General features: G+C 35.3%; 1 protein-coding gene across 1 annotated transcript in view; it reads right to left on the bottom strand.

The window, feature by feature from the left end:
- epas1b (endothelial PAS domain protein 1b) overlaps nt 1–7,073 on the bottom strand; it is a 29,925-nt gene extending 22,852 nt beyond the window's left edge. Inside the window, exon 1 of the mRNA XM_087802959.1 lies at nt 6,725–7,073. Within this exon, the coding sequence (XP_087659085.1) occupies nt 6,725–6,750 (26 nt within the window). The 5' untranslated portion in view covers nt 6,751–7,073. The remainder of the gene's footprint in view (nt 1–6,724) is intronic.
- Nucleotides 7,074–13,305: the final 6,232 nt, after the last annotated feature.

Genomic DNA, 13,305 nt, shown 5'->3' with positions numbered 1-13,305 from the left:
GATTCTTGCCAGTACACACCGCTTATATAAACACCAAACATTCAATTTATATATATTTGTAAATTAAATTATTTTTAACCATGTGCCAAATTCAAATCTTGTCAAAAAGAGGTTAAGCAAATCTTAAATACTAAATAGTTTGAAATGGATTGTAATGAAGTAGACATCTTAAAAAAAGAGGTATCTAACTGTCTGGTTCTTGTACTCACAACACAATTACAGCCCAGATGTGACTGAATGAATGCATGTTCTGACCTCAAACCTCAGGCCGTTTGCTATTTTTGCACTGTGTATCATGTATACCTGAACTACTGAATAGGCAATGTGTCAGGCAAGAGAGACACTATCAGATGCTGAAGTGATTTTGTGAGTTTAACCTTGATATCCCTCAACTGGCTTGAGACTGCACATCATTAATCTGTTGTTTTTTTTTTGTTGATGCTTTCAGTTTTGGTATTATCTTCCATTTATATAAGTCAATTTATGACTTTATTTATATGAGTACACAGTCCCAAATTTGAGTTTGTGAAAATCTAGCCGATTGGACCAGTTGTTTATTTTTCATCCACTGAGATCACTGGATTAAATCAAATCAATGACATCAATGAAATTGACCCTAAATGTGCGACTGCCCACTGGCCATTGCCTTGAAATTCTGAATACCAGTCCAGTCCTGGTTTTGTGGGTGAGCAGCATTTAACTTACCTTTAATCACAGATTTCCTGTCGGAATGATTAGTTATTGGTGCTTGTGAAACCCTAGTATTACTCAACAAGTCACTTAGTTATTTATTGGTGCTTGTGAAACTCTAGTATTACTCAACAAGTCACTTAGTTAGTTATTGGTGCTTGTAAAGACCTAGTATTACTCAACAAATCACTAAGGTGGTTATTGGTGCTTGTGAAACCCTAGTATTACTCAACAAGTCACTTGGTTAGTTATTTGTGATTGTGAAACCCTAGTATTACTCAACAAGTCACTTAGTTAGTTATTGGTGCTTGTGATACCCTAGTATTACTCAACAAGTCACTTAGTTAGTTATTGGTGCTTGTGAAACCCTAGTATTACTGAACAAGTCACTTAGTTAGTTATTGGTTCTTGTGAGCTTAGATGACATAACTCTGATGTTAGAGTCCTGTGTTAATTGATCACTACTATGCTATGGAAGATTACGGAAGATGACCACAATTTCAACACATCTTGATACCAGAATAAATACTTGCACACCCTTGAAAATAAATTACTTACTTACTTGAAAATGCCTCAAATTAAGTGAGTAAGATCATCAACATTACATTACAAACACAACGATACTCGAATGAAAGATGCAAATACATCAAATGCCATCTACAGGCGTGGAATGTGTACTACAATCCCTTGAAAATCACGAGCACCACCATCATTGGCCACAATTTTCTTCTTTGTCCATTTGTAGTAACATGTGACCCAACAGTGCTTTTCAACCACTGGGTCAGTCTAGCCAGAACTTGGACTTGGGACACAAGCCTTTGGTTAGTAGACAGAATACCACCCACCAGAGAGTGAGTGCGACTTATCAAGCACACACATACTGCGGCGTGTGACAATTTTTTTAAGGGAGAGAAAATGGTTCCTACGTAGAATATCCCCTGTTTCCCAAAGCCATTAAAACAAAAATGTACATCACATCTCATCTGAACGGACAGAAAATAGGATTCATGGCTGGAGATTATTAAACATGAACACATTTAACAATTTTGACATATACGTTTTTTTAAGTTTGTGTAAATACATATTTCTCTGCTAAGGAGGAAACATGATTGTCTACAGTTGTCCGTCATCAATTAGGGTAAGAAACTGTTGAGTCGGATGAACCAACTAGATATTGTGTCGTGTGAGTTATGTAAAGAATTTTAAGAAAGATCCTCCTTATATATTATATCTATAACATTTCAGAAATTGACAAAGTGATGTAATTGATGTAAATCAGTAATAAGGGGTTTAAATACATCAATATTTTTGAGCCTTTGAACCAGAGGTCAGTGGTCACTTGAGTGCTCCTCTACTATAAGACCAGAGGACAGAGATTACCGTTTGGTTGTTTTTCTGGCATGAGCTGTGTTATGCAAAAAAAATTACACATTATGCCTGTTTTTTTGTAGATCAAGACTGTATTCAAGCCAACTGTAAATGTTTTGTGGTTAAATCTACACCTTGGGCCAACAAACTTACTGCTCTCAGATCAACTTACAATGTGGTCTCAGTGTTGCTAGTTCTCCTTTTAAATGCTTTACTTTCCTGAAATAACACGAACCATGTAGTTTTTTGCTGCCAAGATAACCATAGTGGTTAATCATGTGATCAAGATATGATAATGCAGGGAGGCATTACTATGTGACTGCCCTAACACTTTATGTGGTTGCGGCATGCAGGAAAAACACATACTGTTGACATGTCTTTTACCGAATTTCCCGAAGGAGAACTCCAGAGGTATTAATACAGTTTATCTATCAATCTAAGTTTTGACCTAAAATTTCTGCATTAAACTATTGAGAAACCAGTACATTTAAGAACGGAAAGGTTGCTCTGTGTTAAAATACAAATATTTGAAAAGTCTCTCGTCTCGTTTTCTACAGTTTTATCAAGGCTAGGGTCGGCAGCAGCTTCAGTACGGAGTTCCAGACTTTGACAGTCTAAATCAGCAGATCTGTTGTGTGAAGTCCTTCAAGGTTCTGTTTTGGGTCCTTCATCATTTTTGCTGTATTTGATTTACCTCGGTAAAATCATTCAGGGATTTGCCGATGTTTCTTACCACAGAAGGCACCGAATAGGTGGATACAGCGGTACTGACGTCTGCTATAGTAACATAACTTCAGTGAATCTAGTGGTCCTGATGGTGGACTGTGAGTGTGCATTCAAAACTGCTTGGGCTAACATCAGAATAACTAGTAGAAGGAAATTGTAAGACATTTTGTAATAAAGATGAAGATTTTTACTTGTTCAAGAAGACTAATAAGTTAACGGCAACACTCCATCAACAAGTTTTTTGCTCTCACCTCAAAGGCAGTTTTTTCTGCGTCACACTCTAGCCCGGTTCACTTTTGTCCAAAAGACAGAGTGGCCAGTGTCCAGTGCTAAAACCTGCTCTTTTAAGCCAGATCTGATTAACAGTCACAACGGCAAACTCCAGTCAGGAAAGGCCCAAAACAGAAACTAGTTTCAACACTTAACAGATTTTGGATGTGTGCATGTCATACAGCAGCCTTTGCTGTCACACCGTAAGACAATGCTGTACTCAGGAAGAAATATTATGCAAGATTTGGCTGTTTCTCGTCATTACTGACAATTAATGAGAGGATGAGTCATGATTCATTTTGAAAGTGATTATGACACTAAATGAATCATTCATCCAGACAATATTGACAGCTTGTGTGGGAGGGGGGTAAGAAGTACATTTGTTAAGGAAGCCTTTTCTAAATGAAAAGTTATAAAAGACAACACGCCATTTGTTAAATGAGTAGAATGACTCAGAAAGAGCAAGTATTAAGTATTTAATTGGTAAAACTGAAAAAAACTATTTTATTATTTTATTTGTTTTGTGTACATCATGCCCTGAAAACCTTTTTATTCAAAAATGTATTTTTTTTAACTCTGCTTTAGCACTTTGAGATTGGTATGACGAAAATTGCACTATAAATAAAATCTATTATTATTATTATTATTATTATTATTATTATTATTATTATTATTATTATTGTTATTATTATTATTATCATCATGTATGTGCCATTCTACATGTGTAATACCACTACAAACTTCATTCTAGATTGTTATTTACATTCCCATTTGGGGCTGAAGTCTATTTGACCAAAGGTTAATTCCAAATCGCTAACTCACAGTAGCTCTATTGGTTACAGAATGTTGTTGTAAGCGGCTTGTTTTTTCTTTTCTTATAGACGGATTCCTCTTTGAGCCCAAAACATCTTTGGGGCCTTGCTGTACAAACAACATCATCTTGTTCAACCACATTATCGGATACTTTGTTAAAAGACTTGGGGAAAAAGTTTCTAACCTTGATAGCCTTAAAATCCAAATGAAAAATGTTTCGCAATAATTTATTTTTTTGCAATAAATCAATACAAATCATTTTACTGCTTCTATATAAGAAGAACACAATACACACCTAATCTATCTTCACAATCATATTCACATCAATTCCATACTTCAGGGGCAGAAAATTACACTTTTAATTGTTAAAAAAGTCAAATGTTTGTTTAACAAATGTCACAAACATCCTGTTAACATTTTTGTTGGCTTCCTATAAACCATGGAATTTAACTAGTAATTTCACTACTTAATTTATTATTTTTATTGCATGTACTTTAATGTTCCAACACCTGGATCTGAGTAAAATCTGGACTCAACAGCGAATTCTAACTTAAAACTTAGAAGATACATTTACTAAAAAGCTTTGTAAAGTCACTTTGCACTTATGTATCTGTTGTCTAGTCTTATTCATAACATGAGGCCACTTCTCTTTGGAAATACCAAAATTATCAGAGTAACATTGACTGTTTGTTTTGATAGTTGTCCACTACTTAGAATTTGACCAAATGGAAAACAAATCACTGCACTCTCGTTGGAGATTTGATTATGAGGTCATCATTTTAGGTAGAAATGTGATTTGACCTCTGACTTTTTGTGTAGAAGCAAAACCTTTTGACCTGTGATACTTTCTTGCATGTATACGCAACACTTAACAACAGTAGAAATATAAAGATATTGCAGGTAACCTTTAATAACGTGTGATAACTTATCAAACACGATTTATTGCAAGAGTATTCCTAGCAATGATCATTTCGATATCACGCAATACTTTGGATAGATGCAAGCGCACTGACAAGTCCAATATTGAATTGCAAATGGAAAGAACGGTTAACAGGATGGCAGCGCTTCAGGAGCACACGGTGTAAGGATGCTTCCCAGAAGACACTGCAATTTGCAAGAAATCCTTTTTTTTCCTCCATAGTAGAGCGGATTGTTCGTGCAGGAAGGGAGATGAATTGGATCCGATACATTTTTGAAGGTGAAACTCTTTTGCAAACTGTGGTTCACATTTACACTGAAATAAACGACAACTACAACAACAATCATTTCTTTATTAACTATAAATGCATTACTGCTGTAAATAACTTCAACAGCAAATTTGGAGTACATGGGTATTTGTGTGTACATTAGGCTTTTTTTGAACTGCTACTTACTTAAAGTAGTAACAGAATGGCTAGAATTTCCCAATATCTTTATTTATTTGTTTTCGCACCAATATGTTGCATGCATTTGTATGCATTTTATGTGAACATTGCCTTAGATGCAATAGAAACATTAGGTAAGATTACATTTTTTTTTAATAATAAAGAGTAGAGGTTTTTGGTGGTTTCATTTTATATTTATTTTTCTCACCATTACTGGTGAAACTAGTCTATACTACGTAATAGTGAACATGTTTTTTATTTTAAGGACCCTTGTCATTTTGAAATAAGTGCTTTTATATGAGAATTAAAAAAAAAAGTTGGAATAATTAGTATTTATTTATTTGTAGGTATAATTGTATTTCATTGTTTAGTTATTTTATTTTTACTTGATCGCCCCTCACAACAGTTACTGGAATTTTTTATTGCCCACCACTGATAGGTTGAAGGAATTATGTATCACTCGTGGGTAAATCAGTTTTCCTCTAAAGTCAAAAATTAAATTTGGGGGGAAAAACGTATTAATAAAATGAATACATCAAAACATTGACATATCAAAGGAAATATGGGCGTGTAGCTATACCAGTCCGCCAAGTCTCATAAATCATTGCCAAACTCTTGGAAGACATATTTATATGAAAACTGTCTACTTAACGAGAATAATATAACTAATAAAATAATGTCATATTTTGTCAATCATGCAGCTTTTACTATATCAGAACAACATGCTGGAGAAATTCACACAATTTATTGAATACAATATCAAACAGTTAAATCGATAGGGCAAAAGATTTCCCAACAAATTCAGCCTCTCAAACTGAGTTCACATATTTTTGGAAAAACATAACCTTAGTAATGAACTCTTATCGCTAACAAAAACAACTGTTGCATACTCATCTTGAAAACGCATACGCCAGGCTATATACAAATGATTATGGATAATTAAAAACTAACAGTTAATACCTGCTTCTCAATTTTAATTTTAATTCAATTATTTGGAATATGATTCTGTCTTTAACACGTATTATCTTATGTTATTTAAATTTCTTATATACACAATACGTATAATAGTTTCCCACTGGCATACATTTAATTTAAATCCAAAGAGAAAAGCAAATGTTTATGGAATTACTTTTTAATAAAAAGTTATAAGTATTTTACATTTAAATGTAAAACTATATATATATATATATATATATATATATATATATATATATATATATATATATATATATATATATATATACATATACTCATTGTAATTGTAATTGTTAGATAATTAAAAGCCATTAAAAAAAAATATACCCCTTGATATAATAGTTTAATTACATTTTTGGGGGGAAAAATACTAAGAAAAAGCAACAGTGTAAATATATAAAAGCAGGCCAAGTCCCAGCAGCGGCAACAAGTCTTTCCCGTAAAGGTCCAACTGACAGATTTGGACTTCGGAGTTGTTTAAAAAAAAAAAAAGAAAAAGGAAATGTGTTACAAGTTACCTCTTCTTCTCCTTTTCCGCCGCCATTGCCCGATAAATCGATAAAACCGCTGTAAATCCTGGTCCTGTTAGTCCAAACTTCAAAAAAAACTACCCCCCAAAAAAAGCGAAGGTCAAACGTTGTTGTTGGTCACTTAAAGCCCGGGGAGTGTGACGGTCCTGGCTGGAGGAGAACCGGCCGTACAGTCTCAGAACACTGCCGAGGATTGTACAGCCTGTCCCCGCAGAACAGACGCTGAACTCCGGCTCAAACTCTTGCGTGGTTGCCTCGGTGCGGAGGACGTTGAGGACGTTGTCAAACGCCCCAGTGAGAGGAGTCCTGGAACCGCAGCCCTCCTGACCTGCAGCGCTGCTGACAACTGCGCCAGGATTGGCTGCCGTGAAGGCCGAGAAGCGACTCCGCCCACTGCCCCTACCTGGAGAGAAAGTTCTCCATCAAGACTCAGGGTTCAAGTATAATTATTTCTTTAAAAAACTATTTTCTGTTATTAACTTTGTTTTTTAATTCAGGATACTTTTAGAGTTTTAAATGTAATATTTTTATTAATTTTTATTTACTTCTGCCGCCTGCAGTTAATACAAAACTCCGCAGTGAGAATTCTGACCCGCTCTAGTAGAAGAACTCACATTTCCCCGATCCTTAAAACTCTTCACTGAATGCCAGTTTCTTTCAGGATCAATTTTTTAAATTCTGGTTCTTACTTTCAGAGCTATTCATGGTCAGGCTCCTCCTTATATCAGTGATCTGATCCAGCATTACACCCCAACTCGGGCTCTGAGGTCTGTGGATCAGAATCTGCTTATGGTTCCTGAACACGCTTCCGGACCAGAGGAGAGAAATCCTTCAAGGCTGATCTTCCTTGAGTCCTTCAAGAAATATCTCAAGATATTCTTATTTGTGCAGGCTTTTCCCTGATTTTCTGGGACTCCTCTGTTTGTCTTATGTGTCTTGGCCTTTCAAAATATATATTTATATATATATATATTGTTTTTGGTTATTAAAGCGCTTTGTGACCCTGGTCTAGAAAGGCGCTTTACAAATAACCTTTACTACTTACTTACTAATGTGAAAACACTTTTGACTCAATCACATGGTTCAAATGTTGAATCTTCCTCTCCAAGATGCAGTAAGTCACTCATCATGACCATGTTTTAAAATTGTTACTTTATAAAGTTCTCCTCCATCTGAAATCTCGGCGAACAAGAGGTTACGAGAGGATTTAATAATGGCTTCACTCTTCCTCAGGCCAGCTGTGGACACCTGCTCTGTTTATACAACGAGTCATTCGATTTACAGTTTAACAACTGTAATAACACCCGCTTTGTTTATACAATGAGTCATTCGATTTGCAGTTTAACAAACTAGTCACTGCAACTAATAAACTAAAACTAAAACTAAACTAATAACTGCACATAATAATACAATTTAATTTCTCACTGTCCACTAAAGTTTTGGAAGTATTTTTCATGTCCTTTTGGAGATACAGGCATCGATGTATTTTTATATGTTGCAACTGGGGGCTCACTTTTCTTCGTTCTCCTCGTCCAAAAAGACAGACGTCCAATGACCTCCATAATGCTTGTGTGTAATGCCCCTCTTGTATTGAAGTCCTGACATTAGAAATTGTTCCCAAAAATAAATGAAAATAAGTCTATATTTTAAGATTGTTTGTAGTGGAAGATCAATAGGAATATCTGTGTCAGTAAACATGCACAGGATGTTCCCTGATAGTCCAGGAGCTGGTGCTTAGTTCACTTGGTTCACCCTCTTCGGGAGCAGGTCTCGCCACATTCTCCTGCAGAAGCTCGCGCTCCACTTCATGTGTCAACCCGCTGAATATTTGAAATGCAGAAGATTTATGATGATAACAAAGAAGCCAGAACGACACACCTAAAAAAAAATTAAAAATGAGTGGGGCCAGTCCGGATCAGCAAGATCCCAGCACATGAAGTTCTCAAAGAAGTACATCTAAAAATAAAGACCTGTATTTAACAGTTAATTAAAACATAAAGACATTACAAAAATAATCACGGTAGATTTTAAGCATACATACGTTTTGGGGTTTTTATTTCTTACATATTTTCATAAAATCATTTAAAAATATATAATAATAATAATAATAATATATTTTTTAACAGAAAAAAATTATATGTTTATCAAGTGAATACCAATTTGATGTATTTCCTAATAAAATCATCAATAAAATGATACATTATCTTCCATCAGTATGTTCCCTTTAGACAAACATTTAGCAGGAGCAAAATAAACAATGATTTCTTCAGTGTTTATTTCAAAGTAAGCATTCAATGACCTGGTTAGATGTGGTGAAGGTAGGTGTGCGGTGTTTGCTCTGAGATCAAGAAAAGAAAGCAAAAAAAAACAACAAAAAACAGGAGATGAGTAATGTGTGTGTCATGACCTATATTTTCTTTGATTTTATTTTGTGCTTTCACTTCCTGTTTCCTCTGCTTCCAAATTGTTGCTCAACTCAGGGTTAAATACTGCTGACTTACTGGTGAACAATCTTTTATGAGTCTGCTCGGAGACCCCGGTTTTCTTCCAAGATAAATAAAGATAAAGATTGATAAAAAAAGTTGCACTCACATCCTTCTACGTCTTAAACCAGTACCTCTCTGTTTAACTTTAATCTTTTCATACATTGCTTTATCTCCCACTTGATGCCTGTGATGTAACAACTTGTCTTTTAAGACTATTCCAGTCAAATGAAGGCAGTTGAACCACGTGACCTCCAGTACTTCCAAACGCACTCAAAATCCTTGTTGACAGCGAGCCAAGCTAAACACAGTGTTTCTGATGGAAAACTGCTGTAACAAGCAAACGCCAATATTTGTTTGTTAAAGAGTGCAGCACTCTCGTCTTCCCACCAGCATGCCGGAAATTTGGATCTCAACTGTGCTCAGGGGTTAACTTGGATTTCATAAGGAAGACAGAAAGAGTATTTAATACTAAACAACTTTAAATTGGGTTCCTATTTAGAAAATCTGTTTTTTAAATCTAATCCTTTTTGCGACTACTAACCCGGTGCCAACTTTAAAGGGCAATTAATGTGTTGATTTAAGTGTTTCTTAAATAGATCTTGGACCTCTTAAGTACTCATCAGTATGTGTCTGTCTTTTCATTTGAATATTTACATTAGAAAATGTGCTTAAGCCACGCCTACTTTGTTTTTCTGGAGATGAAATCTTGTTTACCATAACCCTACCCACTCAGCTGTGATTGGTCAACATCAAGGTTTGTCATATGAATCCCGGAAGTCTCCATCTTCAAGAGACTCCTTGTATAAACAAAGCGGTGCATGATTACAGCTGTGCCCGCTTTGTTTATACAGCGAGTCCCTTGGAGATGGAGACTTTCGGGATGAATGACTTGCGGTGATAAACCTTGATGATTGACGTCACAATGGACACAGATCCAGGCCTTAATCCACTACAGACCTGGGCTTTTATCACACATTTGTTCAGTTTCCGAGAACAACTGCATCCTACCTAGCACATCAGTGCAAAGAGGACACTTCCCTCAACTGCCTGGCGGATTTTTTTTACCAGTTGGGGGTCAAATGCCAGCACTTTTTTGTGAAGTAATGAGTGAACCAAAAGCGTAAACAAGCACAACTGAGTGGCGTGAAATAGAAGATGAGTGATTAAGGTACACATTTCAATCGGATCAGTATGTACCTTGTTCACACCTTAACCGGTTACGTTTTTGAGTTCTTCATGCTGTGTTGAAATAACTTTGAGTTTCCGTGCTGTAGACTGATGAGACAAGTGAGATGAATGGATGTGTCACCTTAATGGGTGAATGAATGCCTTTAGGTCTTAACTCACATTCTTTATAAACACCTACACTGGAAAGGCTAATGTATTACTGTATTATGAGTGACTGTACTCTGTTACAATTACTGTTTCAATGAGTGGTATTTGTAATACAGTTATTTGTTAAAATGGATGGACATAAGACAAACACAGTCATGATCGTGTCATTAGAGTGCACGTAAAGTGGTTAATACAGCTTTTGATCAGACATATTTCTGTCCTGGCGGTACATATGTTTCAAATGCAATTGTCTTCAATTAGTAAAACATAGTAAAACAATCACTTTTGCTCGATTTAAGCCCCGCCTCTTTTGGTTTAGGCAAAGTAGACTGTTACTGTAAATTAGGTTAACCGGTTGCATATCCAATGCAAACAAAGATGTTCAGCATGGGGCATAATACTTAGAGGGGTTATTCATATTTACATTGGATAATGTGAGAATATGAACACCGAATTTTACCTTTAATGAGACATAATATAATATTTGTTGAGTGCTTTTCTAGATGTGTCATGAATAAGACCGGTTGAGGGCAGTTTCCTTTATTATTTTTTTTATTATTATTATCATTTATTGATTAAACGTGTTTTGTTGTCAAAGAGGACTGTATATTTTTTTTGTAATTCTTCGGCCCATTGCCCAGCTCTATGAAGTTGTATTGTATTGTTGTATTGTCATTCCCAGGCATCAGAAAATCATTAACTGCATTAATTTTAATTAGAATGAGAATTAAGATCCTTAAATGATTGTGTTCTTGTCTTGGGTCTAACACACACACACACACACAAGGTGAAGTAAGCAAAAAACCCTCACACAGGTAAATCTGTTTGTATTTGTGTAGATTCAAGAATGCACTTAAATCAAGCTTTTCCAATTGCTGTTGGAAATGTACAGTTTAATAATAATAGTGGTAATGATAATAACAGCAACAACAACTAATAACACTTTATTTCTATTGCACTTTTTGTCATACAATGACCTCATCAATATAACAATATGATTTTTGTATTAATAGTATTTCTAACGTGAACAATAGGCTATTGCCTTAAAAAAAACTTGATTTAAACAACAAAAAATGAAAATATAACATGTTGAATTATATTAGTTGGCAATCCTGATTATGTTCATGATTGTGATTTATTGATGTAAATCGACAGATTAAACATTCTTTTTAGATCAAAAATAATTAATGAAACATTAAGATATCGTTTCTTAAAAGGCTAAATTAAGAAACTAGAGCTCACAGAATAAAATAAAAGTCTCATTAGCGTTACCAGGGTGTTCATGAAATCATTTAACGGTAAGAATTATAACTATAATTCACATATTGTTATGGAAACTGTGGCCACCTACAGATTTAGATTTACATCAGTTGCTTGTCTGGGAATTGTATCAAAATGCCAAGCAACAATGAGAACGTCTGCTGCTGAGAAAAAGATAAGGAATGTAGACACATCGAAATGTTTTGAAAGTATGTGCTAGAACATATTTTACGTAAGCAAATGTTGACCTAGTGTCCATCAATGATGTTAAATGATATATTAAAAAAAAGCTGAAACTATGTCTTCGCAATTTGTCAGTCAAATCTTTTTATAAGAGGATTAAAAATGGCAAAACTGTGCATGAGATCCTAAGACGATTCAATGTTCGTTGCTCTCATAACATCAGTTTAACAAGATTCATGATCAAGGGAGATTGATAAAGCGATAACTTTAAAACCCAGTCATGACACAGGGACTAAATACATACTTACTACACAATGTAACGGAAGAACATACTTAAATAATTCATTGGTCAGTTGGAATTGAGGGGTAGGGCCCCTTCAAGGTGATCATAAAAAAAGTGTTTTAATGCAAATATTATGAGCACTTTCTAAAGAGGTTAAAACATTGTAATGCCAGAGAAGCACAGAGAAAAGAGGGAGCAGTCAGTAGCGTCAGAACACCTGTGTTGATAGATGCGAGTCGCTGTAAATGCAGCTGCCCCCGAGTTTGATGGTTGATTGCGAGAAAAATGTCAACATCTCCATTTACCCGTCCGCTCAGCCATTTAGTTGCCAGTGTTTTCAAAAAAGGCAGATGCCCAGACACGCTGGCAAGTCTGTATATGTATTCCTGAAGTCAGGAGCTTATGCAACTGTTCTGTTTTCACAAGATCCCAAAATAAAAGGAAGATAGATGTTCCTAAGGCTGTAAAAAAAAAAGAAAGTGTTCATGTTTTCCGAAGGAAGAAAATAGTTTCCAATAACATCAGAAAAAACATATTCCCTTGTGTCCATGTGTGTCTTTCAAAAACAAATATATATTTGCAGTTTAGTCGTTGGCGTTTTTTTCATAGATGTTGTCATGTATCTCCAGCTGACTTGAGATACCTAAAGGACATTGAATGCTACCTATCTGGTTGGGGAATTTTTAGCTATTGTTTGCTCATCTGAACAAACAGATCCGGTCCTGGATGGGGTTGGATTCTTTCCCGTTTTTGAGTTGCCAACCATAATTTGCAGAATGTTAATTGGGTAGCTAGGGTAGCTTCACATGGCCAATACATTGGTTCTTATTTGCCAAATAAAAGTCTCCACCCTTTTTCCGTTTATGCTAACCCTCAAGCAAAACAGCCGATTAATAAAGAAGTCTGTTGATGAATGGAAGTTTAAATTATGAACACACCAACAAAAAAACAGACTGGCAACCATAGATAACGCTCAAGATTAAATGAACATGGCCCATTATACAGTGAAGCTGTAATAGTGT

Source organism: Callionymus lyra, chromosome 11 (genome assembly GCF_982586985.1).
Source record: "Callionymus lyra chromosome 11, fCalLyr1.hap1.1, whole genome shotgun sequence".
NCBI classification, from domain to species: domain Eukaryota; kingdom Metazoa; phylum Chordata; class Actinopteri; order Syngnathiformes; family Callionymidae; genus Callionymus; species Callionymus lyra.
The sequence above is the reverse complement of the archived record's forward strand: the minus strand, read 5'-3'. Positions and strand labels throughout refer to the sequence as shown.